Source organism: Megascapheus bottae, chromosome 25 (assembly GCF_031878675.1).
Source record: "Megascapheus bottae isolate mThoBot1 chromosome 25, mThoBot2.hap1, whole genome shotgun sequence".
Classification (NCBI taxonomy): Eukaryota; Metazoa; Chordata; class Mammalia; order Rodentia; family Geomyidae; genus Megascapheus; species Megascapheus bottae.
The window spans coordinates 14679760-14707278 of NC_143533.1; the positions used below are offsets into that span (position 1 = coordinate 14679760).

Consider the following 27519-nt stretch of genomic DNA (forward strand, 5'->3'; position numbering starts at 1 on the left):
GATGTGGTACTGAGGAATCTAGCCCAGGTCTTCTCATGCTAGGCAAGCACTCTTACCACTAGGCCCCGAAATCATGTTTTATATTAGATCTAGTTTGCCTTGTACATGGTAGTTTTTATATACTCATGGTAATTTAATTCTAAATTAATTTTGTTGATTTCAAACAAAGCAACCCTTCCCGTGTAGTTACCAAAAAATAAATATCAGGTGACTTTCTGATCTGAGTTTAAGGTTGCCTTAATAGAACTTCTCATCAGAGTCTAAATTAAAAAAACACTGTAAGCAGCAGTGTCTACAGCCTTGTACAGCCATGTCACCCCTGGGACACTGTTCTCAGGTATCTGTACCAAATGCCAGAACCCAGTGGACCACAACAAGCCTTAGCCACATGTCCCAGGACAAGGGAGCATCATAACGAAGACAATTTATGGTCAAGACCAGGTACTTCCAGATTTTGCTTACCAGGGTCCCAAAATCTTAATTGTTCCTTACAAGTCTTGGAGGATTTCAATAGCTATTATACTTTACTATTCCTTAAGGAATAGTACATTCTTTATTTGATTATATTATTTTTACCTTTATTTGCTTCCAAACTATCTACCAAATATATTGTTTGATTAACACCTTAAAGAAAACAAGGGGCTGAAAGTTTGGCCTAGTGGTAGAGTGCTTGCCTAGCATGCACGAAGACCTTGGTTCAATTCCTCGGTACCATATACATAGAAAAAAGCTAGAAGTGGTGTTGTGGCTCAAGTAGTAGAGCTCTAGCATTGAGAAAGTCCAAGGACAGTGCTCAGGCCCTGAGTTCAAGGCCCAGGACTGGCAAAAAAAAAAAAAAAAAAAGAACATAATCCTCTTGTATATTAAGAACGTCCCTAAATTTCTGTATGTTGTGATCTGTCCTACATGAATGCTAAGAGTCACTAAAAATCACAGCAAGATTTAGTTAAAGGGTCTTTGATTTGGGAAATGATGATACTTAATAAATTTTTCTCTTTATAAATATTTGAACATAGGTTTGGTTTAGCCCAGGCATTCATTATACTTACAGTTGTTAGCAATAGAAGTATGTACAAAAAACTGAATGAGATTAACCCAGATCAATCCTTTCCAGATGTACTTCTCTACTCAAGTTCTTCATCTAGAATGTGTATTTAATAGGAACATGCGGCTCACAAGTACCTCACACCTGTAATCACAACTACTTGAGAGGAAGTTTGAGATCGGAAGGATCATTGTTCAAAGACAACCCTGGCCTTGAGGTGGACATGATATGGCACAGCTATAATTCCAGCTACTTCAGAGGCCTTAAGGAGATCATGGTCTGAGATCAGCCCTAAGCAGATTCAAGGGGGCACTGGCAATCCTAGCTACTCAGAAGGCTGAGATCTGAGGCTCTAAGGCAGCCCAGGCACTAAAGTCCATGCAACTTACCTCCAATTAACCACCAGCAAACAAGAAGTGGCACTGTGTCTCAGAGGATTGGGCAATAGCTTTGAGCTGAAGAGCTCAGGGACAGTGCCCAAGCCCAGAGTTCAAGTCCCATGACCAACCAAAAAAAAAAAATCAAGATGTTACCCGAAAAATAACTAAGACAAAAATAGATTAGGAGATGGTATGGCTTATGTAGTAGAATGCCTACCTATGAATCATGAGGCCATGAGTTTTCATCCTCTATGCTGCCATAAAAAAATATGTCTGCTATTTATATTTTTGTACTATTAAACAATATTTGCCTTGAATTTATGTAATTAATGTGTAAATGACATGAACAAGCCCGAAGTGGAATTGCTATCATAGATTTTGAGCGACTTATTCATGATCATGTTAATATTAGGCTTTCTTTCATTTTAAAAACAGTATAAAATAAATAATGAGAAAATATATAATTTAAGAATGATATTAGAGTAGTGGTTATCTTGTGAACAGAACATTCTTCGTTTCTTCCTTTTTTTTTTTTTGCCAGTCCTGGGACTTGAACTCAGGGCCTGAGCACTGTCCTTGGAGTTTCTCAAGGCTAGAGCTCTACCACTTGAGCCTCAGCACCATTCCCGGCTTTTTTCTATGTATGTGGTATCGAGAAATCGAACCCAGGTCTTCGTGCATGCTAGGCAAGCGCTCTACCACTAGGCCAAACTCACAGCCCTTCTTGCTTTTTTTGAGCCTCATGTAAATATAATTTGATGCTGAGTTGAGGCGTTGATACCATATCTTGTCTGAACAACCTGCAATTAAAGACTAAAGCAGGAAAATGAGATGCAAACTAACAAAGGTCTCTGAATGGCCTGAAATGACCTATGTCTTGAAATGAGAGCACTGGTTTCAAAATTATGAAAAGATACCCTGTAAATGCTGAATTAGACTTAAAACAGAATTATTGAATATGTTACCTTTCTAATTGGAAAAAGGCTCTAACCACAGAATACTTTTTCTTTTTTTTATTAACAGATTTTACTAACACTGATTTTTTTAACATATTTCAAATATCAAGTTTGTAATAACTATTCAAGAATGGAATCTCTGGGGGAGGGTGGGAGGGAAATGGGGACCATGTCATGAGAAAGGATATCAGTGTTTGTGAAGTTATGTACCTTCTATCTGGTGAATATAATGTAACCCTTCTATTAATCACAATAAAAAAATTAGAAAAGAAGAATGAAATCTCTATATGCAGTCACTGGCATATAAATTTAAGAACAAAATTAAAATTAAGCTGAGAGTTTGTATGTCATTGATACATATCAATCTATATATCATTATGTCTATAGAGTATGTATCCCCTCATAGATTTTTATGTCTAGGTAGTTATATTTATATCTCTGAGATCATGTCAATGACCTTAAGTACCCAAGTATTGAGTCATTGTTCTTGTACTGTTTGGATCTAATATTCATGTATCAACGAGACGATGAGCCTTTTGTTCCTTTGGTCTTGGCTTATCTAGAATACTTTGTCTTTAAAAGTTAAAACCACTGAGATTTAGACAGGCCATCTCAGAACCTAAGAGCTGTCCCATCGGTGGACCTGTTTGTATTGAGGTGTGACCCATTTGGGGGAGTGTGACCATGTATTTCCACATGTGGTAAGAAGTGGAAGTATATAATTTCTGAATGCATTTCCACTTCTAAGCTTTCACAGAATTAAGGAAGTTAGGGAAGAGAGGGGGGAGACCACTAGAAACTCAGGTCCTCTCTCAGTTCTTATATTTAACCTTATCAGTAAAGTAAGAAGATCTCCAAAGTCTTTTCTAGTTCTAGCATATCATGTTTCCATATCTTAAACCATCTTAAAGAAGTCATATCTAATGCCCTTATGCTTGATGTTCTATTAAAAGTTGTCCTGGTTGTAAGCCTCACTATTGTGAAACTTAGGGCCCTATGGGATGGGATAGATGCAATCATATAGGACACTGGTATGAATGGAAAGCTTTGTACCAATACTCTATCTTACTGCCAACTTACTGGATACAATTGAAAGCAGTGCTGTATAGAGTGAATCTAGCTAAGGCTGAGTTAATTCATGTCTCCAAAGAGTGGTGATCCCATAAGTTGGAGTGGACTACTGGAAATCCATTGTTCCCTTTGTCAAAGGGATAAGACTGTATGTAGCACCATGCTATAAAACGATGAATTCTGTCACTCTCTCAACTGGTCCATCCTTCTTTTTGCAGGAGCTATTGTGACAATCTTGGTTATCATCCCTTAAGTGCTGCTGACTTTGGAAAGATCATGAAAAACGTCTTTCCAAACATGAAGGCACGGCGTTTGGGCACTAGAGGCAAATCTAAATATCCTTCACCAGAATGTTGTCCATAGCTGCTTAGGTCGTCATGTGTACCATCACAGGTCTATATTTAGAAATAAATTGAAATCCTAGTTACTCAAGAGGCTGGGATCTGAAGATCACAATTTGAAGCCAGCCCAGGCAGGAAAGTCTATGAGACTCTTCCCTCCAATATACTTCTCAGAAAAAAACTGGAAGTGGTATTATGGCCTAAGTGGTAGGGTGCTAGCCTTGAGTACAAAGAAGCTCAGGGACAGTGCCCAGTCCCTGAGTTTAGGCCACAGGACAGGCAAAAGAAAAAGAAAAAAAACAAAAACAGAAAAAACCAAAGTACTGTGTAGAATACCTACCAATGTTATTTCCCAATCAGTATCAAACATGCAGAAAGAAATGACAAACATTTATTAAGACAGTAATAAGGTTTACCTTTTCTCTGTGACTAGAAAGTGTTGATCTCCTTTGCTCTAACAATAAAAATTATGGAGAAATGACATTTTCAGCAATTGCCAATTATAGTAAAAGAAGCAGAGAGATATGTTAGTTTCTCTTCTTTCCCTCCTCCAACTTAGTAACATGCATATCTCTCCTTAGGAGTATAATGATAATGTTATAGGAGTGATGATGATGATGCAGATGATAATGCATTCAAAGTACTTCTTACATGATTTTACTGAAAATTAGTGTTTAATTTCCAACTATTTACGGCCTATATTAAAATTAAAGTGGGGCCCTGAAAAGGTCCTTCCTTCCTTCTTTTTTTGTTATTGTTGGTGGTGGTTGTGGTTGTTGGGCTTGAACTCAGGGCCTGGGCTCTGTCCCTGAGCTTTTGCACTCAAGACTTGCATTCTACCACTTTGAGCTACAGCTCCCCTTCCATTTTTCCAGTGGTTAATTGGAGATAAGAATCTCACAGATTTCTCTGCCTGGCCTGGCTTTGAACCACAATCCTCAGATCTCAGCTTCCTGAGTAGCTAGGAATACAGGCATGAGCCACCAGTGCCCAGCAGAAAAGATCCTTATTGGGATGGGAAGGCACGCAGGAACAAACAGAAGTAGGGAAATGAAAATTAAGAATTGATTGGAGGGCTGGGAGTTTGGCCTAGTGGTAGAGTACTTGCCTAGCATGCATGAAGACCCGGGTTCAATTCCTCGGTACCACATACATAGAAAAAAAAAGCTGGAAGTGGTGCTGTGGCTCAGGGTAGAGCTCTAGCCTTGAGGAAAGCCCAAGGACAGTGCTCAGGCCCTGAGCTCAAGCCTAGGACTGGAAAAAAAAAAGAATTGATTGGAGACGGGCGCAGTGGCTCATGCCTGTAATCCTAGCTACTCAGGAGGCTGAGGTCTGAGGTTCAAGATTCAAAGCCAGCTCAGAAAGGACTTTGAAACTCTTATCTCCATCTAACCTCTAGAAAACAGGAAGTGGGGTTTGGCTGAAGGGTAGGGTGATAGCCTTGAGCTAAAGAGCTCAGGAATAGCACCCAGGCTGAGTTCAAGCCCCATGGCCCACAAAAAAAAAAAAAATATATATATATATATATATATATATATATATTTATTTATTTATTTATTTATATTTAAAGATGTTTCCACTAGAGGGTCTCTGTTCTTGGAAGTGTATTCATTTTCTCTGTACTGAGCTCTTGATCTCTTTCACAGCATAAGCTTAGTTACTAAGCTGAGGAAGGAGCAGAAAGAATGTGACAGTTCTACAGGAGTTTCCAGGTGCTATTGAACCATTTGCTACATGGGCTGTCTTTGTGACCTGAGCACAAAAATGTCTTGATGTGGGGCCACGAGTTTGGCCTAGTGGTAGAGTGCTTGCCTACCATGCACAAAGACCCAGGTTTGATTCCTCGGTACCACATATGTAGAAAAGCTGGAAGTGTGCTGTGATGCAAGTGGCAGAGAGTTAGCCTTGAGGAAAAAGCCCAAGGACAGTGTGCTCAGGCCCTGAGTTCAAGCCTCAGGACTGGCAAAAAAAAAAAAAAAAAAAATGTCTTGATGTGTTTTGAGCATGTTACAGGCGATAATCCTGGGTGATTCAGTGGAAAAAGAGAAATGAAAAGGTTAAAGTCCTTGTGACACTCTTTAAGAGCTGTTTTTGTCCCAGTGCCCCAGGCTAAAGTTTCTCCTCCCTGTGCCAGGTTTCCATCTTGGCTATTCCTTTCCTTCTCACCTGTTTGTTACTGGTGGCTGAAATAGCATCTTAGGAACATTAATTTTCAATATTAGTAATAAATGAGAATAAGTCAGTGTACAACAGTAATCCTGGACATTCTGTAAGAACAATTCCAATTTTAAAGAAATGTCTTGAGAGACCAGGCCCACATCTATAATCTTAGCTTCTCCTGAGGCCAAGTTCTGAGGATCGAGGGCCAGAGCCAGCCCAGGCAGGAAAGTCAGTGAGACTTACCTCCAATAAACCACCAGCAAACCAAAAGTGGAGCTGTGGCTTAAAGTAGTGGGGTGCTAATTTTGAGCAAAAAAGCTTAGGAACAGTGCCCAGGCCCTGAGTTCAAGCCTCACAGCCAAAAAAGAAAAAGAAAAAAGTCCTCTGTTCCTGATACTCAGTTTTTCTTAGAGAATAATCTAGAAAGTAGGTATTATCTTGGGCTAGGGTTATCTATCTCTATAGGCACTCCATTTTCTTTAATGTACTTTCAACCTTAACTCTCTGTTACATATTGCTACAGTGGACTAAGAAAAAAAGCTTTTGTTCATATGCCAACACTGCCCAACCTTGACTTTCACAAAACTGGAGATGGGGTAAGAATTCTATCATTTCTTTTCAGTAAGTAGAATCACACCTTTATATCAGAATTTAAATGCACCTTGCACAATTGGATTTAAATAAAACCAGGAACTATGAGTCTTTTACAAATAATTGAGCCAAACAAGGTGTTAGTGTGTGTGACCTCCACCATCATGAAATCCAGGAGAACAGATTTAAAGTTGTGTCTTACAGATGTGTCCATGATAGGTCTTGACTATGTGTGAGTATGTGTGTGTGTGTTCAAGAAAAGTATGTTGTAATATAGTTGTAGTGTAGTATATATAGGAGAAAAATTTGGAAAATGTGGCTATTAGCATAGTTTGGTTTTTCACATGAACCAGAGCTTCTGATTTAGAAAGACCAAAAACATTTGAGAGTCCTCATAGATGTATAACAGCCACGTAGTGTTAAGTTTACCATGTGCTGACGGTCATATCTGTCAGCAGCAGCCACTCCTATTGTTTGACCCTTCCAATTCAAATTGTATCTTCTCTTAAGAAGACATACTTTTAATGTGCTTTACTTTATTTCTCTGAACTTTTTTTTTCTTACGTTAACTTTTCCTTTTTCCTTTGTTTAGTTGGAGGGCACTGAACCTTCTGGGCAGCTTCAGAATATTGATGAGGAAGTTCTGTCTTCTGCTGGCCGTCTTGTGTGTGAATGGGCCCAGAAGGTGTTAAGCCAGCCATTCGACACAGTCTTGGAGTTAGCCCGCTTCCTTGTAAAAAGTCACTATATAGGTACCAAGTCAATGGCAGCACTGACTGTCATGGCAGCAGCACCAGCAGGTAGGAAGTTACTGCTAAGCTGGAAGTGATGGGTTGCTGTGCTTGAAAAGGGCATAAGAATTTGACTTGAGTTCATTCTTTCTCCACTTCACTCTAAACTCACGTGGGTTTGTGAAGCCAGCAATCAAAATAATAATTCTTTCATAGTAGAGCTGAATAGAATACTTGCGTAATTGCTCTGCTGCAGAACGAAACTATTTGGATTCCCCCCTGCTGATTATTTTCTTACTGCCGTTTTTTTTTTTAATGTGAAGAATGTATATCAGTGTACTTTGAAATCTATTTACTGGATTATGTGTTGGAAGCAAAATAAGATTAGATTTATAAATTATATGCTTGACTCCTATCCCAGAACCTAAGCTTATAAATAAAATGGTCTTTGAGTATAATGACTGATAACTTGGTCTTACAAAAGGGAAACTATGAAGTTTTAGTATAAAACTCCATAGACAGGCACATAGATGGCTCCTAAATTAATGTTTGTGTGAAGTATCAGTTTAAATGAACATGACACTTGTTTGCCACGATGATTTTTTTAAGTGCTAAATCTATAATAGGTTCAATCTACAATAGATTTATCCTGTCCATAATTTTATGGGATTTGTATGTATGCATGTAACCCGTCCTCTTGTTTTATAATCAACTCAGTTTCAGAAAAGTAGTTTCTTACAAGAGCCAGTCATAACTTTGTCTGAATGTATGTAAACTGTGTGTGTCCTAAACCTTGTTTGTGTGCTTAAACTTACACACCAACTTGGTCAGACATATAGCTAGCCATGTAGCTCACTTATGCTACCTCATTTAGCTCCTTAAACATTGCTGTGAAAGATGAAATGTAGGGCCGGGGGTTTGGCCTAGTGGTTGAGTGCTTGCCTAGTATGCACAAAGACCCGGGTTCGATTCCTCGGTACCACATATATAGAAAAAAGCCAGAAGTGGTGCTGAGGCTCAAGTGGTAGAGCTCTAGCCTTGAGAAAGTCCAAGGACAGTGCTCAGGCCCTGAGCTCAAGCCCAGGACTGGCAAAAAAAAAAAAAAAAAAAAAAAAAAGATGAAATGTATGCTCCTGATATGCAGATCAGAAAACATACTCATGAGGATAAGTAGCCTGTCCACGAGCAGATAAGGGAATATCCTGACTTGTTTGTCTTCGAAGTCCAAGTTAATTCCATTATATCTACTATCTTTTCTTCTGGCAAAGGTATGGGCCCTTTAATTTCCTTGTTCTTTTTCTCTTCCTCCTGTTGGTACCGAGAAGATACTAGAAACCACTGAGGAAGCATCAAGGGGAATATCTGTTATCTCCCACATTATTCACAAGTCTAACTCAAATGATGAATGAAGAGAATGAATTTCCAAGGCATAAGTGTAAATAAACACTTCTTTTTATTATTAAAAATACTAAAACATATACATCTAAACAGGTGTTTTCCTGTTTTTAAAGTAATTAGGAACGCTAAACATTTTGCCAGTTTTATTACTATTTAAAATAGCTTTTCAGTCCCTTGAAATGCTGCTATAAGCCCTTACTACATTAAAAATACATATTGTTTACAGTAAATTAACTTTTGTTTTTTGAAGACAAATTTGGATTTTTGTAAATATAGTCTCCAGGTTAAGGACAGCTTGTGTTACAAATGTCCTTTTTCTTAGTCAGCTGCTTGGAACTCACTCCTGTCCAGAAACCCTGGCAGGGGGACAAGAGGCAAGCTGTGAGCCATTGGCAGAAGCACTTCTGGGTGCAGGTGCTCTGAAGTGGAGCTGAGGCTGGGCCAGGGCAAACTAATACTCAGTGGTAAAGAGGGCCAAGAGATAGGGGTCACTCTTAGTGACCTAAGAGTGAGAGTGAGTGGATGGGAGGAGGCTGTGGTTTCTTCCTTCTCTTCCCTGTCTTCTCCCCAATCCCTTTTCTCTATTCCTCGCCTTCCCCTCCCCTTTCTCCTCTGCTCCAGATTGTTGCTGCTCCCTAGAACTGCTGAAAGATAGAAGGGCTGGAGCAGGCCAGGTTGGGTTAGCATCAGCAGCTTCTCTCCCTTTCTCAGTTGACTACCACTCACAACTTACAGTTACCCTCATGCTATTCTCTGCATGGGAGAAGTACTTCCAAAATGATTACTTTTATTGTACAACCTGTTTTTGTTAAGCTAAAATTTATATCTTACTGGAAACTGAGAATATAACACTTTGCCTAGCCTGGGCAAGACCCTTGGCTTGATCCCCAGCACCAAGGGAAAAAGAAAATTAATTGTCTTACTTACTGAGTCATATTCTCTCTGCATAGATATATCAATGTATAAATATAAATACCTTATTAGTTTTCAAAGAAATTTCTCGGTGACACTTTACAGAATAACTTAACCTTAGTCTTTCTGTGAAATTCTGCTTCATGATTTTTAGATCATACCATATCATAACAGTTATAATGGTGGTTCCTATTTCTATAAATTTCTGTGAAAATTTTAAAAAATGACATCTGATAAAATATAAAGGTGCTCTCAGCACATATTTCTCTACACATTTACGGTCCAGCTATTCTTTTTTTTTTTTTTTGGCCAGTCCTGGGCTTGAGCTCAGGGCTTGAGCACTGTCCTTGGACTTTCTCAAGGCTAGAACTCTACCACTTGAGCCTCAGCATCACTTCCGGCTTTTTTCTGTGTATGTGGTACCAAGGAATTGAACCTGGGTCTTCATGCATGGTAGGCAAGCACTCTACCACTGGGCCAAACTCCCAACCCCCCAGCTATTCCTTTTTAACTCCTATTGTTGATTTAACCAAAACTCAGTTCAGTTAAACTGTATTTTAAGATGTCAAAACCTTGTTGACAAATGTTTATAAACTGGCATCTGATACTTAGCTTTGTAAAGAAATATAGTTACATTTTGCAGTCTCAGTAGCTTTTCCAATAGATGTCTACATTTTCAAAGGATATGTAACTTAATTTTATAAAGGAGAATGTTTTACAAGTTTAGCTTTTCTTTCTGCTTATTTTCAGGAATTAAAGGAATCACCCAGCCTTCTGCTTTTGTACCTACGGCTGAAAGTAATTCCTTTCAGCCACAAGTGAAGACTTTGCCATCCCCGATTGATGCTAAACAGCAGTTGCAGCGGAAAATCCAAAAAAAGCAGCAGGAGCAGAAACTACAATCCCCTTTGCCAGGAGACTCCCCAGCAAAAAAATCAGAAGGCACTTCCACCAACGGAGTAGCTAATCTTGCCAATGGAAACCCTGCAATCCTTTCTCCTCAGCCCATTGGCATTGTTGTGGCAGCTGTCCCCAGTCCTATTCCGGTAATATGACTAAGTAGTGTTGGTCTCCTGGGAGGGTGGGAGGTCATTCGTTGACTGGAAAGTGGCAGAGGAGGATAAGACAAGTCTTACATGTAGAAACAATCATAAAGTGGTTTTTTTTGTTGTTGTTGTTGTTGTTTTGCTTTTGGGGAGGTTTTGTGTGTGTGTGTGTGTGTGTGTTTGGTTTTTTTGTTTTTGTTGATCATGGAACATGAACTATGGGCCTGGTCTCTGTCCCGAGCTCTCTTCAGCTCAAAGCTTGCGCTCTACAACTTGAGCCACAGTGCCACTTCTGGCTTTCTGGTGGTTAATTGGAGATGAGTCTCATGGACTTCCCTGCCCAGGCTGGCCTTGAAGTGTGATTCTCATGTCTCAGCTTCCTGAGTAGTTAGGATTACAGTCATGAGCCACTGGCACCTGGCTAAAGTGTTTTTTGTTGTTGCTATTGTTGTTTTGGAGTAGGTTTTTTTGTTGTTGTTTTTTGGTTTTTGTGTTTTTTTTTTTTTTCTTTGCCAGTCCTGGGGCTTGAACTCAGAGGCTGAGCACTGTCCTTTTTCTTCAAGGCTAGCACTCTGCCACTTGAGCCACAACACCATTTGTGTGGTACTGAGGAATCAAACCCAGGTCTTTGAGCATGCTAGGCAAATACTCTACCACTAGACCAAATTCCCGCCCCTAAAGTCGTTTTTCTAATGTAAGATTCTCCTGCAGTCATGCTTATTTCCTCAGAATGGATATTGTTGACTACATAGCGAGCTACAAAATGAATAAGTAAAAATAAAAAGATCCAGCCAGGTGCCGGTGGCTCATACCTGTAATCCTAGCTCCATAGGAAGTGGATATCTCAGATGATTCAAAGCCAGGCTGGTGCAGGAATAGTGGTAGAGTGCTAGCCTTGATCAAAAAAGGTCAGGGAGGGCTGGGAAGGTAGCTTAGTGATAGAATGCTTTCCTAGCATGCATGAAGCCCAGGGTTAATTCCTCAGTACTAAGTAAACAGAAAAGGCCAGAAGTGGCACTGGGACTCAAGTGGTAGAGTGCTAGCCTTGAGCAAAAGAAACTCAGGGACAGTGCCTAGGCCCTGAGTTCAAGCTCCAGGACTGGAAGTATACCCAGCCAGGTAACATTAGTTCACGCTTATAATCCTAGCTACTCAGAAGGCTGAGACCTGAGGATCTGGTTTGAAACCAGAAAAGTCCATGAGATTATTATCTCCAGTTAATCACAGAAAAAGCTGGAAATGAAGCTGTGGCTCAGGTGGTAGAGCACTAGCCTTGATCCAAAGAAGCTCAGAGATAGTACCCAAGCTCTGAGTTCAAGCCCCAGAACCAGCACACCACAAAAAGATTCAAGATATATAAATTAGAGCTTTTTTTTTTTTTGCTCAGGGCCTGAGCACTGTCCCTGGATTTTCTCAAGGCTAGGGCTCTACCACTTGAGCCACAGCACCACTTCTGGCTTTTTTGCTATGTATGTGGTACCGAGGAATCGAACCTGGGTCTTCATGCATGTTAGGCAAGCACTCTACCACTAGGCTAAACTCCTGGCCCATAAATTAGAGCTTTAAGAGTGAGTTATTATCAGAATTGTTTCATTCCTGGCTGAATTAAGAAAATAAACTGTAACTTTTTTTTTACTTAACTTTTTTTTCTAAGATTCACATGGTTAAAATAGTAGTATGTGTTGATAATTTAATGTAGGCCCTTCTCTGTGATTAGCCAGAGATAAAACATGGAGCAAGTCTGTAGCTACGCTGAATTCATTTCCCTTTCTCCAAGTGGAAGTTAATTGTCTTCTCACACAACTGAAGTTATGATGAAGGGACAAAGAGTACATCCTGCTAAAGTAAAGTGATTTCATTATTACTGACATTATGAAGGAGATATTTGTCTGGTTTTTTTTGTTCTTATCACTACCCTTGACGTCGTTGTCACACTATTAAGTAGCAGCTGACACTACTGTGCAGCACACTCCATCCCAGTTTTGTCTGGGACCTAAACCACAATGGCTTAGTTACTGAAGTCCGAAGTAGACCCATTTCCAGTTCAGACCCATGTATCGTTAATATACTTGATAATGTGATCTTCACATTTTATCGCTTCTTCCTAAAATTCATTAGCATTTGTCCCAGGTCTGAAGATTTGGGAATTTTCTTCTTGGGTGCTATTACAATGTCTGAATATGTTGCATTGAGCTTTCAGGCCAGTATTTGACTGTCTGGTTGTATAGAACTTATTGGAAAAGGAGGCTCTTCAATCTACAAACTGCCATTTTTTCTTTGGGCCATTAGCATTTAATAAATGCCGTAATGCTCTAGATGTATGTCTTACTCTTTCTATCTTCGACTAGATAAATCTGATCTCTTTTCCCTCTTCCCTGTTCTCAGGTCCAGCGGACCAGGCAGTTGGTAACTTCACCAAACCCATTGAGTTCCTCTGATGGCAAAGTCCTTCCCCTCAATGTACAGGTGGTCACTCAGCACATGCAGTCTGTGAAACAGGCACCAAAGACCCCTCAGAATGTTCCTGCCAGCCCTGGTGGGGACCGTTCTGCCCGCCACCGTTACCCTCAGATCTTACCCAAGCCAGCCAGCACAAGTGCGCTCACCATCCGCTCTCCAACCACTGTCCTCTTTACTAGCAGTCCCATCAAAACTGCTGTTGTGCCCGCACCGCACGTCAGCTCTCTAAACGTGGTGAAAATGACAACAATATCCCTCACACCCAGCAGCAGCAATGCCCCTCTCAAACCTTCTGCCTCAGTCAGCAGTGCTCCAGGAACAACGGAAGAATCCAGGAGCATCCCGCAGATCAAGAATGGCTCTGTTGTTTCTCTTCAGTCTCCTGGATCCAGGACCAGCAGCTCTGGGGGAGCCTCTGCCGTGGAAGTCAAAATGGAACCTGAAGGATCATCAGATGAGCATCCCATACCATGCCAAGAAAACTCTGATGGAACTAAAGCTCCCCAAATAGCACCTAGTGTGCTTTTGGGGCAGAAAAGCAATGCAGATGGAACAGGACAAAAATCCTCAAGTGAAGGTGTTGCGGAGGGGAAAGCAGCAACCAAGGCCTGTGACCAGAGGACCAAATGTAAAAGTCGCTGTCCTGAAACCCTGCTGGGCGCCTCACCAGGCAATAATCAAAGCTCTGTCGCTCTCTCAGTTGCTACTCAGAACTTACCATTCACCAGCACCAGCTCACAAACTAATGGTGACTCAATAAATAAAGACTCTAAATTATGTACTAGAAGTCCCAGAAAACGACTGTCTTCTACACTGCAAGAGTCCCAGGTGCCTCCCATCAAGAAACCAATCGTGGAACAGCTTTCTGAAGTCGTCATGGAAGATGAGAAACCAGGCAGTGTTAAGAAGGACCAAAAGGTTCCACATTCAGGGAAAACTGAAAGCTCAACTGCAGGTGCTCCGATTCCTACCACACTGTCGGTTAGTGTTGATTCACACATGGTAGAAAATCAGTCCTTGAGTTCTTCTGCTCTTATTGCCAGTGATTCCACTCTGGAACAGCAAATAATGCCATCATCATCTCCAGATATAAAAATAAAACTTGAAGGGAATGTCTTTCTCTTGGACCGTGAGGGCAGCTTTAATCCAAATGAATGGCAGCAAGTCACCAAGGATTCTGAGTTTCTGTCTGGCAGCTGTGAACCACAGCAAGATATCAGTGTTATGGCAATTCCTGAGCACCCTGATATCAACGATTTAGAGAAATCTGTGTGGGAATTAGAAGGAATGCCGCAGGAGTCGTATAGCCAGCAGCTACACAGCCAGATACAAGAATCTTCTTTGAATCAAATACAAGCACATTCTTCAGATCAGTTGCCTCTGCAGTCTGAACTGAAAGAGTTTGAGCCTTCTGTTTCCCAGACAAATGAGAGCTACTTCCCTTTTGATGATGAGCTGACACAAGACAGCATTGTGGAGGAGCTGGTGCTTATGGAGCAGCAGATGTCGATGAACAATCCCCACTCTTATGGTAACTGCTTAGGCATGACCCTTCAGAGTCAATCGGTTACACCAGGAGCGCCAATGTCATCGCATGCCTCCAGCACCCACTTCTATCATCCGATCCACAGCAATGGCACTCCGATCCACACCCCCACCCCTACGCCCACGCCCACCCCCACTCCCACCCCAACCCCAACTCCAACCCCAACGTCTGAGATGATTGCTGGGTCTCAGAGCCTGTCACGGGAGAGCCCGTGCTCCAGGCTGGCCCAGACGACACCTGTGGATAGTGCTTTAGGAAGCAGTCGACACACGCCCATTGGTACTCCACATTCGAACTGCAGCAGCAGCGTCCCCCCCAGCCCTGTTGAATGCAGGAATCCATTTGCATTCACCCCAATAAGCTCCAGTATGGCATATCATGATGCCAGCATTGTCTCCAGCAGTCCTGTGAAACCCATGCAGAGGCCCATGGCCACGCACCCTGATAAAACCAAGCTTGAATGGATGAATAATGGGTACGGTGGGGTTGGTAGTTCGTCGGTTTCTGGCCATGGCATTCTCCCCAGCTACCAGGAACTTGTGGAGGATCGTTTCAGGAAGCCCCATGCTTTCGCGGTGCCTGGCCAGTCCTATCAGTCTCAGTCCCGGCATCATGACACTCACTTTGGCCGTTTGACTCCGGTCTCCCCCGTGCAGCACCCAGGCGCCACTGTGAACAGTACCAACAAGCAGGAGGGCTTCGCGGTCCCCGCCCCTCTGGATAACAAAGGAACAAACTCATCTGCCAGCGGCAACTTCCGGTGTCGGAGCGTGAGCCCTGCCGTCCATCGCCAACGTAATCTTAGCGGAAGCACCCTCTATCCCGTGTCCAATATCCCGCGATCTAATGTGACCCCCTTCGGAAGTCCAGTCACCCCCGAGGTTCATGTTTTCACAAATGCGCACACGGATGCATGTGCCAACAACATAGCTCAGAGAAGCCAGTCGGTCCCGCTGACAGTCATGATGCAGACAGCTTTCCCAAGCGCTCTCCAGAAGCAGACGAACAGTAAGAAAATAACCAGCGTTCTGTTGAGTAAACTTGATTCCGACAACGATGATGCAATGCGAGGTTTGGGAATGAACAACATGCCCTCCAATTACACAGCGCGGATGAATCTCACTCAGATTCTGGAAACTTCTGCCGTTTTCCCTAGTGCCAACTCACAGAATATGATCGACTCTAGCACTTCTGTTTATGAATTCCAGACACCATCTTACCTCACCAAAAGTGATAGCACCGATCAGATCAGTTTTTCTCCTGGAGATAATCAAGCACAATCTGAAATTGGAGAACAACCATTAGATTTCAATAGTACTGTCAAAGACCTGTTGAGTGGAGACAGCTTGCAAACCAACCAGCAGCTGGTAGGCCAGGTAGCCTCTGAGCTCAGCAGTACTGCCTCAGATTTCTCTACCGACATCAGGTTGTCTTCTGACCTCTCAGGCAGCATCAATGATTTGAACACCTTGGACCCAAATCTACTGTTTGATCCAGGTCGCCAGCAGGGACAAGATGACGAAGCTACACTGGAAGAATTAAAGAATGACCCCTTGTTTCAACAGATCTGCAATGAATCCATGAACTCAATGGCTTCATCCGGCTTTGAATGGATAGAAAGCAAGGACCACCCTGCTGTTGAAATGTTGGGTTAAATTGTGTTTTATAATATGTAGCACACTGTATCTAAAGACATATGTATTGTATTTGTCTTAATGGAAGTGCCTCCCGCAGCAGAAACACTTATTATTAATTGTGACATTTTAAAAGCGGTTTGCTGCAGAAGTGGTTTCTTCGTCAGTAGGAAATGGTTAGACTCGCCTCAGTTCTGAACACATTTCTGAAGACAGTAGGCTGTAGAAGAACAAGTATTAGGTTTTAAATTTTCTGATGTTCCCTCATTTAATCACATTGTTTGCTAGTAAAGAATCGACTTCCCAGCTTTTACAAGAGCAATCTAGGGCTTTATTTTATGTAAGTTCGTTTTAATTCATCAGTTGCATACACAGAATTTAGAAGATAGCATCAGTTGTAGGTATAGGCTCTCCTCATGTCTGCATTGTTTTGTAGGTGTGAAATCATAGCCCCCACGAAGTGCAGACAAGTGAGTCCTCCTTGACATGGATCATATTCAGGTGATAATAAATATTGAGGCTTGAAGCATTAAAGCTACTGTAGAAGGAAAATTTCTGTAGGACTTTCCTCGGGCTTCAGTACCATTCATTCCTACAATGAAGGGCTTACTTAGAAGATGATAGAAAAGCAAATACTAATTTAAGGAAAGTTAAAGCTGCACTAAAATTTTTAAGAGGAAAACAAGTAGCCATTTATATCTGTGACCTTGCATTAATCTGATTTTTAAATGCTGGTTTTAACATGGAGCTAATGTGCATGGGTATATGCACACACACACACACACACACACACACACACACACTCACACACCTCTCTAGATGTTGTCATTTAATAGAATGAGCAGAGGCGTGTTGGATACCTGTTCATGTTTCAAGATTTATAATTTACCAGTTGAGAGGATTTTTAGAAGGAAAGGAAGAGCATTTTCTTAGTTTCATCGCAAAGTCTGCATGTACATATTGAAATTTAAGATTTCTTTTGAAATGTTTTCACTATGCTACTCTACAGTAATCAGCTTTTTTTCCTCTTGGATTTGCTAACTGACTCCCTTGTTCCTCCTGAACGTGGTAGCAAAATTTGATTATGGGATCCGTTTAAAAAAAAAAAAAAGGCAGGAAGGAGGTAACATTAAAAGCCAAGCAGAAGAAAACAAAACAAAACAAAAAAACATTTTACCACCTAAGGTCTGAAGCCACAAATCTTTATATCTCTGATAAAACAAAGGGGATAATAATAGTACTTGAAAAAGAGGAACGTTTTATTACATGCTTAATTTATTTATTGTGATAAACACATTTGCAAAAGAAGCAAAGCACTCAGGATTTGTTTTAAAATGTTTCTCTCTATAGCTCCCATTTTGTTTTATAAGTAATATTTATGAATTTCATGTTGACACAAAGCTCCTTGCTAGTAGACAGCTCCATTTAGGTGAGTTTCAAGATCACCTCTAAAGAGAGTTTTTTAATTGACATTAAGTTTTGAAAGCAAACATTAGACCATTTGCTATACTACCTTGAACCTAGCTCTAGCTAAGCTTTTCTTTACCTTAATTCATAAACTGATCAGAAGTCTACAATCAATGAATATTTAATAGATGTGATGAAGGGTTTCATTTAATAAGGTTTCACTGTTGGATAAATTTGAAAGGTAGGGTATTAACATATTTTGATAAATAAATGGTGCTAGGGTTGGCTCAGAGGTTTATATGTCACTCTGTCCTAGTTATTGGCATTTGTGTGTGTTCGCTGTTAACTTGATTTAATGCTTTGTTAGATGGTTTCTAGATGCTAGGTATTTCTTCACTGTACATCGAGGCACAGCACTACTGCGCACCAAAGTATGCAATACCCAAAGGAAACTGTGTGACTTCTTTTCAAAAATGATGGGAGCCTTTCTATACGAGATACTCTGAAAAGGAGATTTTGAGGCCATTCTAATCCCTTGTTTACATTATTAGCTTCCTACTAATAAAATAATGAAAATCTTTTTTTAATAAAAATTAGAGAGAGACTGGAAGATTTTTACCCTCATGTATAGTATTGCAGCAAACTCTTTGAATTTGGCTGAATTTGTCCAGCAAACTTTCTGGGGTTCATATTGCACTAAATTTGTTGAACCTGTGGTAGGCACATCTCTTAGGATAAATGCAACCAGTACAGTCCACAGATTAAACTTTTTAAATGTGTTTCATTATGAAAAAGACAAAAATGTCATCCAAGTGACAGATGAAATTGTCTTATGTAGCAATGTGCATTGATCTCAATGAGATATTTCTATTTCTTATTCTCTTACACGAGAATATTCCAGCAGGAAGAATTAAGTTTAGTTTGCTTCACCATGTTAAATACATGCTCACAAATGTGCATGAGTGTTATCGACTTACCTTGTACAGAACTAGGAGTTCCTGTAACCACTTTTTACCCCCCTTGGCTGTATTGAAACTGGTTCCTTGTTAACCAGGTGAACATAGTTATTCACAAGTTATTTACTTTTTTATGTTTACTAATTCTGCTTAGTTGTTGAATACATTCTCTTCTCGGATTATTTCCATCATTTTGATGTTTCAAACATTTTGCATACTGTTGATCATGATAAGACTTCATGAAGTAAATAATTTTGCATATAATTGCAATAAGCACTGACTTTTGAACTGAAAAGAAGGAAAGTGTTTTTTTTGTTTTTTTTTTTTGTGCAGTGCATCTGAGGTTTCAAATAATAGTCTTGTACTACAATGTGCTTTACTATACCATAAATGACAGAAGCAAGCCCTGTTTCATGTTTTCATTGAGTGCAAAAAGGTCAGACTTCCCCAGTGTTCTGTTGTCTGTTGTACCTGCTGAAATGACAGTAGTTGATATTGCAGTAGCATTTCAGTTCTCTTTTTTTATTAAAAGTGCTCAAAATTGTTTTTTAAATGTTTTCAAAGATGATTAAAGACATTTTATATTAAACTGACTGGATGTTAAGATGTTTTGTGAGATACATTGTTTAGGTCTGCCAGTTTGCAAATAGATACCGTACTTCCTTTGATCTCTGGAAATTTAGGGGGTATAGAAAAGAATGGCACTGGTGGAGGGGGGGGATGATTCCTGCCTGTAATTCTAGCCACTCAGGAAGTTGAGATCTGAGAATCACAGTTCAAAGCTGGCCCCGGGAGGAAAGTGTGAAAAGAAGTATAGAGCTGTGCCTCTCAGTGGTAGAGTGCTAGACTTGAACAAAAGATCTCAGTGACAGCTCCCAGGCCTTGAGTTTAAGCACTATGATGGGGGAAAAAGTGACACTGGACAGAATAGAGCTGCTGATCTACTCTGCTGTAAATCCCAGGGAACCAGTTGATCTCATTTTATTCATTGGTTTTCTGTTGCTCACTTCACTTTATGTTGGTCAAGAAGCCACCTTTTCTTTTGCTTCTTCACATGGTGGTTGCTTGTGAGTGTCGGCATGCGGGGGTGTGCCTTGGTGGGTGTAAGTCAGAACCATTGAATAGAAAATAAGGGAAAAATAGGAAAGGAACCAGGTTCTATTGGCTCAAACCTGTAATCCTAGTTACTCAGGAGGCTGAGATCTGAGGACCGTGATTCAAAGCTAGCCAGGGCAGGATAATTCATGCAACTCTTATCTGTTTATCACTGGAAAACTGGAAGTGGATTTGAACAGAAAAGCTCAGGGATAGTGCCCAAGCCTTGAGTACCCAGCTTCACCACCAAAAAAAAAAGAAAAAGAAAAAAAGCATAGGAAATGTAAAGGCTAAGTTATATTCAGATGCAATGCAGGTTTTTCCATGAACCAGAAATAGAGAATGTTTACAAGCAGGCAGCAATTTCAGTTCCTACCAAGTAGTGAAATCAAGACCTGGCATGAAATATGCTCATTCTCTAATACCAATGTCTAGGATCGCATATACATGGGGTCATTGCTTGTGTGCAAGAATGATTGGAGCCGGGCGTGATGGCTCACACCTGTAATCCTAGCTACTCAGGAGGCTGAGATCTGAGGATCCAGGTTCAGCCCGGGCACTAAAGTCTGTGAGACTCTCCAGTTAGCCTGTAGAAAACTGGAAGTGGGCCGGGAGTTTGGCCTAGTGGTTAAAGTGCTTGCCTAGCATGCATGGAGACCCGGGTCGATTCCTCGGAACCACATACATAGAAAAAAGCTGGAAGTGGTGCTGAGGCTCAAGTGGTAGAGCTCTAGCCTTGAGAAAGTCCAAGGACAGTGCTCAGGCCCTGAGCTCAAGCCCAGGACTGGCAAAAAAAAAAAAGAAAACTGGAAGTGGTGCTGTGGCTCCAGGGGTAGCCTTGAGCTGAAGAGCTCAGGGACAATGCCCAGGCCCAGAGTTCAAAACCCCACAACCAACAACACAACAAAAAAAGGAATGTGGTGGGGTTTACTGTTTCTGCCCTATCTTTAGCTTTGCTTTTCTGTGCAAAGCACAGAATAGTTGTAGTCAGAATACAGCTTCCAAAACTAAAATGTATCCTTTACATTCCAAGTAGGGTTACAAAAGACAGTTCTCATTGCTTTTTAAATAAAACAGGGAAAATCCTGAGTACCCCACACACCCTCCTAGTCTCACTGGACAAATGTTCACCCTGAAGTCAATTATGTAACTTCTTGATTTACCCTTCCTAGCCAGAGGAGGACCATGAAAGACAATAGGTGAGTAGAGATTCCCCCCTTTGACACTTGTATGTTAAACTTGTCATTTAAAATATGATGTAAAAATCAATGTTAATGAATTCTTTAAAAAAAAAGGCAATAGGTGCTTAGTAGCTGGGAAAACTTGGTAGACATTAGAGGAGCTCAGTCATTTATATTTATGTGTGTGTATATATGTATAAAATATTGTATATTTCCTAATATATATAGTATATGATATATTATGTAGATGATATGTAGAGAAGTGAACAGTTACCTTCTCATAAGCCAAGAAAAATTTTGTTAAGGACTAATTAGAAGCCTAAGTTTATGGTTTAGATACCCTGCCACCTTCCTATGAGCTGTAAAGTTGGGCATTCTAAGGGCAGTTTCCTCAGCTCCCATTATTATTTGGAAGACCACGTTTTTCCTTTGATGAAACGTGAAGTAAATTTACCTGTATTCTTTTCAATGAGTTTTGAAAGTACATGTTTGAAGAAGGGACAGTTTACTACATAATCTGAATTTGTGTTGTGTGCTAGTCCTCTGGCTTCAGCTCAATGCTTGGGTGCTTTCCTTGAGCTTTTTTTGTAAAGGCTAGTGCTCTACTACTTGAGCTACAACTCCACTTCCAGTTTTCCCGTGGTTAGTTGGAGATAAAAGTCATGGACTTTTCTGCCCAGGCTGGCTTTGAACCATAATCATCAGATCTCAGCCTCCTGAGTAGCCAGGATGACAGCCGTGGAGCCACTAGTGCCTGGTTTTAACCTGAAAATTTTAAGAGGTGCCATTTCTGTAGAATAGAAAATGATTTAAAAAAAATCCCTTCAGCCTCTCATTCTTAGCTAAACACAGCCATCTGAATGAAGGACTACTTGCTTCTCTTGTAGCTAGGTGTGGAATCCAGTACTCAACCAAAAGAACAGCATTAAAGGAACTGTATGCTACTGCTTTGACGTGTTCCTGCCAACTGCTGGAATGCAGATTTAATTGAACTCAACAGCTGCCTTGGACTTTGAGGTAAAAAAACAAAACAAAAAAAAACATAAAACCCCACAAAGAATGGTAGCATAAAATGACAGAAGGAACTTGATGGCTTTGTGAGGGAAGCAATCTGCTAATCCTGAGAAAAAACAATTTCTTTTCTTCTTCCTTTTCTTTCTTTCTTTTTTTTTTTTTTGTCAGACCTAGAGTCTAGGCACTGTCCCTGAGCTTCTTTTTGCTCAAGGCTAGCACTCTACCACTTGAACCACAGCACCACTTCCTGCTTTTTCTGTTTTTATGGTACTGAGGAATGGAATCCAAGGCTTCATGCATGCTAGGCAAGGACTCCACCATTAAGCCACATTCCCAACCAGAAAGAATAATTTCTTTGTTGTGTAACTCATGCTTTTAAATTTTTAGTTCCTCAAGAGAAATCCAAATTATAATCAACCACGCCACTGGCAGGCTTAAGGGTGTGGAGGTAGAGAATGTTAGGTTATCATGGTGATCATTCAGTGTTAGAGGTTGTCTCTACCACCCAAGAAATTGGCCAGCAAAGTACATCTCTTTATTCTGGGGATGGATAAATCAAAAGATGACCTTAGAATAACCCTGAGTTTAGCACAGCATTTGAATACTCTTTGGGAGTGGAAGGGATTAGATGGACTCTAAGCTGCTTAAACAGCTAAAAAGCATTAATGGAGCAAATTGATAGGCAATCTAGCCTTCTAGTCTTTGGTATCAGACCTGCTCTGCCAATTACAACAGTGACCCCCGGGAAAGAGCCTCAGGTAGTAGTGTATTGTGGTTGTAGACTACTAAGTTTTTTCCTGTCCTTTTTTAATGGCCCAGCAAATGTGGATTGACTTGCTCAATTTCTATTCTAGGTTCTCCCTAGCATGTAGAAGCTGAAAAGCTAAAAATGACATTTCCTGGGCTTCCACATAACTTGGGTTCTGTGTGTAAATTGCATTACACATCACACCTATTAGATTTGTTTGGGGCAGATCTGAGGTGTGAAAACAAGGCAGAAGCCATCTTCCTACCATTTCCAAATGACCCTTTCTTACAAGCAAGCCTGTGAACTCCCAGCTTCTTCCCTAGCAGGTCCCTAGAGTACAGCCTTGTGATTCTTAGGAACTAGGAGCCATGCTCCAATGCCAGATAAGCAGTCTGGGCAGATGTAGGATCACTGTCAGAGGCTGGCCTGGGCAAAAGCCTGAGACCCCTATCTCAGATACTTGGAGAAGGGCTGGGTGCCTGGCTCAAGTGATGGAACACTAGCAAATAGGAAGCCCTCATGTCAATCCCTAATACAGGGATGCTGAGGTGTGGAGGAGGGAAGTGCAGGGCCAGAAACTTCTGTCTGTTGCTGAAGGAAAGCCAGGGATGGATTCAGATCATTCCCACTGTCAGGCAGTTGTGTCCACCACATCGTTTCTTCCAGGAGTCATTTCGGGGGCACAATCTAAAGTTGGTGCTTTCATATATTTACAAACAAGGGCTGGGATGTAGCTCAGTGGCAAAGCACTTGCCTAGCAAGTACCACTTCCTGGATTCGATCCCCAGTGTCAAAAAAGAAAAGACAAGAAAAATACAGTTAAAAAAAAAACATTTACAAACACAATTCACTGCATTAAATCCTCTCTTTATAAGCATGTCCTATATTTCACTAACTCATCACATGTGCTTGGATTTCTCTTACAGGCTAGAAATCAAGAACATCTGTGACCTACGCCTAGAACTTGTCATTTTTTTTTTATATGTGCTTTAAACCTAGGGCCTTGCACTGACTTTGTTGGTACTTTCCCACTTAAGCCATGCCTCCAGCCAGACTTCTTGCTTACTGGTTAGAAATGGAGTCTCTGACTTTTCTGCCTGGGCTGGCTTCAAATTTTGACCCTTTGGATTTCAGCTTCCTGAATAACTAGAAATACAGGCATGTACTTTTGTCTCCCTCCTTCCCCTCCAGCTGTGGGGCTTGAACTCAGGGCCTCTTGGCCCTCAAGGCTAGTGCTCTACCACTTGAGCCACAGCACTATTTCTGGCTTTTGAGTGGTTAATTGAGATAAGAGTCTCAGGGAACTTTTCTGCTGGAGCTGGTTTTGAACGTCCATCCTCAGATCTCAGCCTTGTGAGGAGGATTACAGGCTTGCTCCACGGGTGCCTGGCTAACTCATACCATTCTTGTACTCCTCATTGAAAGAAATAATAATTCCTATCCAGATTACCTCCTAGAACTTTTTATGAACCTCAAAGAGATTTGAGATCACTGTGTAAAGTCCTAAATCCAAGCATATATAGGTCTTTTAAATACCTGTAGAAAAGACAAGACATAGAGGAAATTCAGCACTTAAACATTAGGTTTTTCTTGAAAATACATGTCTCTTGGAAAGGAAAGTATGAGTAAATACTGAAGCAGAAGGCCACATGTTAACTGCCATAAACAAGGCAGAGCAATAAAATTTCAATTTAAATTAATTGTCCAGATCTGAGCATGTTTATTTAGTATCAATATAGATTTTTGACACATGATACCTTTTATATGTGGGCTTCAATTGGTGAAATACCATTCTAATTTCCTAAAACAAATCCACCCTGGCTGATAGAATATTTACTTAATCTTCACTCTCATATTAGTTGTGAAATTTCTATCTTCAAGGTTTTAAAGGCTGTTTTTTGTTTTGATTTGTTTTGTTTTAGTAGTCTGTTGGACTTAAGAGTTTCATGGACTTTCCTGCCCAGACTAGCTTCAAACTGCAGTTCTCAGATCTCAGCTGCCTGAGTAGCTAGAATTACAAGTGTGTGCCACTAACACTTGGCCAGAAATTCTTTTTTTGTTTGTTTGTTGGTTGGTTATGGGGCTTGAACTCTGGGCCTGGGCACTCTCCCTGAGCTCTTCAGCTCAAGACTATCATCTTACCCACTGAGCCACAGCCCCACTTCCCATTTTCTAATAACTAGAGATAAGTCAAACATTGTTAGTGCCTGAGCTGGCTTTGAACCTTGATCCTCAGATCTCAGCCTCCTGAGTAGCTAGGATTACAGGTGTGAGTCACCTCAACCAACCATTGGCCAGATTTTTTTTTTTTTTTGCCAGTCCTGGGATTAAGCTCAGGGCCTCAGCACTGTCCTTGGATTTTTCTCAAGGCTAGAGCTCTACCACTTGAGCCTCAGCACCACTTCTGGCTTTTTCTAAGTATGTGGTACCAAGGAATAGAACCCGGGTCTTTGTGCATGCTAGGCAAGCACTCTACCACTAGGCCAAACTCCCAGCCCATGGCCAGAAATTTTTACAGCTCTATTTGATGGTTTCTTCTGTTGTTGTTTGAATACAAAATGTCCCCCACAGGCTCCTATATTAGGGGCCTGTTGTCAGCTGATGGGCTTTTGGGAAATAATTGGATTCCAAGAGTCCCACCTAATCAGGTGGATTTTTTTCCTTCCTGAATGCATATGATGGCATTATTAGCAAATGGTGAAAAGTAGAAGATGGGGTCTAGTTGGAGGAGGTAACTCACTGTGAGTGTGTTGGTGGTGGTTTATCTTGCCCTGCCACTTCCTGTGTTCATGTCTCCACTTCCTGCCTGCCATAAGGTAAGGAACATTTCTTGCCACATATTCCTGTTGCCCTTGTGTTCTGTCTAGTCACTTGAGTCAACAACTATAGACTGCATTCCAGGCCCAGATCCTGAGTTCCAACCCCAGTACTGCCAAGAAAGAAGAAGGAGAAGGAGGAGGAGGAAGGGGAGGAGGAGGAGGAGGAGGAGGAGGAGGAGGAGGAGGAGGAGGAGGAGGTGGTGGTGGTGGTGGTGGTGGTGGTGGAGGCGGCGTCATGTTAAACTGGGTGTGGTGGGGTTTGTCTGTAATCCCAACATTTGGAAAGTTAAAGCAGGAAGATTTTGAGTTTTGAATCCAGCCAGTGCTACATAGCAACACCCTGTCTCAAAAAAACAAGAAGGTCATATCCAAGTTCATATTAAATGAACAGGTGGGAGTAAAGTACAATGTTTATAGATGCACACGTGGGTGGTAAAATCAAGACATAGGCAAAACAATTATTATGATTGAAGAATAAGTGGACTCTGGAGGGCTTTTGGGACAGCTGCCAATGTTCCATTTGCTTACTTAGGTGGTAGCTCTGAAGAATTGTTTTCAGTAATTCATAGAAGCATTAACCAGTTCTTTGTGGCTTTCTATGTCTGTGTATTATTTTTCAAGTTTAAAAGATTATGCGGGCTGGGAGTTTGGCCTAGTGGTTAAAGTGCTTGCCTAGCATGCACAAAGACCCGGGTTTGATTCCTTGGTACCACATACATAGAAAAAAGCCGGAAGTGGTGCTGAGGTTCAAGTGGTAGAGCTCTAGCCTTGAGAAAGTCCAAGGACAGTGCTCAGGCCCTGAGCTCAAGCCCAGGACTGGCAAAAAAAAAAAAAAAGATTATGCAAAAAAATGAGAAGTGAGATCTTGGAAACTGGCCATTCAAAGACAATTTGCTTCTCCTATACCAGCTGTACTTAGGATAACCAAATAGAGATTGGATGCAAAAAAAACCCTTGTTTTTTAGGAAATTGTAAGTAATGCTAAAATTAGAAAATGAACATTTTTTTTTGGCCAGTCTTAGTCCTTGAACTCAGGGCCTGGGCACTGTCCTTGGGCTTTCTCAAAGCTAGAGCTCTACTCCTTGAGCCATAGCACCATTTCTGTTTTTTTTCTATGTATGTGGTACCAAGGAATCGAACCCCGGTCTTAGTGCATGCTAGGCAAGCACTCTACCACTAGGCTAAACTCCCAGTTCGAAAATGAACATTTTTTTTTTTAATCAATGAATGAAAGTAATCATTAGTTGGTAGAGTTGAAAATTTTAGAAGCATCAAACTGTCACCACCAGAACATATTGAGCAATAATAATTATTTCTTTTAGGCTGGGAATGTGCTTAGTGGTAGATTGCTTGCCTAGCCTGCATGAAGCCCTAGATTCAATTCCTCAGTACCACATTATCAGAAAAGTCTGGAAGTGGCATTGTGGTTTAAGAGCTAGAGTGCTAGCCTTGAACAAAAGAATGTCAGGGTTGGTGCCCAAGCCCTGAGTTCAAGCCCCAAGACTGGCAAAAATAAAAAATACTTTTAAGGGCCGGGAGTTTGGCCTAGTGGTTAAAGTGCCTGCCTAGCATGCATGAAGACCCAGGTTTGATTCCTCGAGTACCACATACATAGAAAAAAGCCAGAAGTGGTGCTGAGGCTCAAGTGGTAGAGCTCTAGCCTTGAGAAAGTCCAAGGACAGTGCTCAGGCCCTGAGCTCAAGCCCAGGACTGGCAAAAAAAAAAAAAGAACCAGATATATGCAGATTTGGAAATACTCTTTTCTTCCCAGTACTACTGAGGTTTGAACTCAGAATCTTATCCTTCATAAACATGAACTCTACTGCCTCCAATCCTTTGTAGTCTAGTTATTTTTGAGCTTAGTGTCTCACTTTTGTGTAGGTTAGCCTGGGCCAAGCGTATCTCCTATTTATGCTTTCTACCTTGGCTAACCTGAGAGATGTGTAGTACTATTCCTAGCGTTTATGTGGAGATGCAGTGGGATGGGGAAAAGGGACTCATGAATTTTTTCCCCTAGGACTGGCCTCT

The 27519-nt window shown here is 41.1% G+C and overlaps 1 protein-coding gene across 2 annotated transcripts in view; it reads left to right on the top strand.

The window, feature by feature from the left end:
• Positions 1-19211, top strand: part of Rfx7 (regulatory factor X7) — a 59983-nt gene extending 40772 nt beyond the window's left edge. Inside the window, exons 1-6 of one of the 2 annotated variants that reach the window (XM_090358348.1) lie at positions 1159-1262; positions 3671-3787; positions 6465-6549; positions 7137-7344; positions 10336-10631; positions 13017-19211. In XM_090358348.1, coding sequence (XP_090214474.1) covers positions 3729-3787; positions 6465-6549; positions 7137-7344; positions 10336-10631; positions 13017-16292 — 3924 coding nt within the window. In that variant the 5' untranslated portion in view covers positions 1159-1262; positions 3671-3728 and the 3' untranslated portion in view covers positions 16293-19211. Of the gene's footprint in view, positions 1-1158; positions 1263-3670; positions 3788-6464; positions 6550-7136; positions 7345-10335; positions 10632-13016 lie in introns of those variants that run through there. The other variant, XM_090358346.1, reaches the window with a different exon arrangement.
• Positions 19212-27519: the final 8308 nt, after the last annotated feature.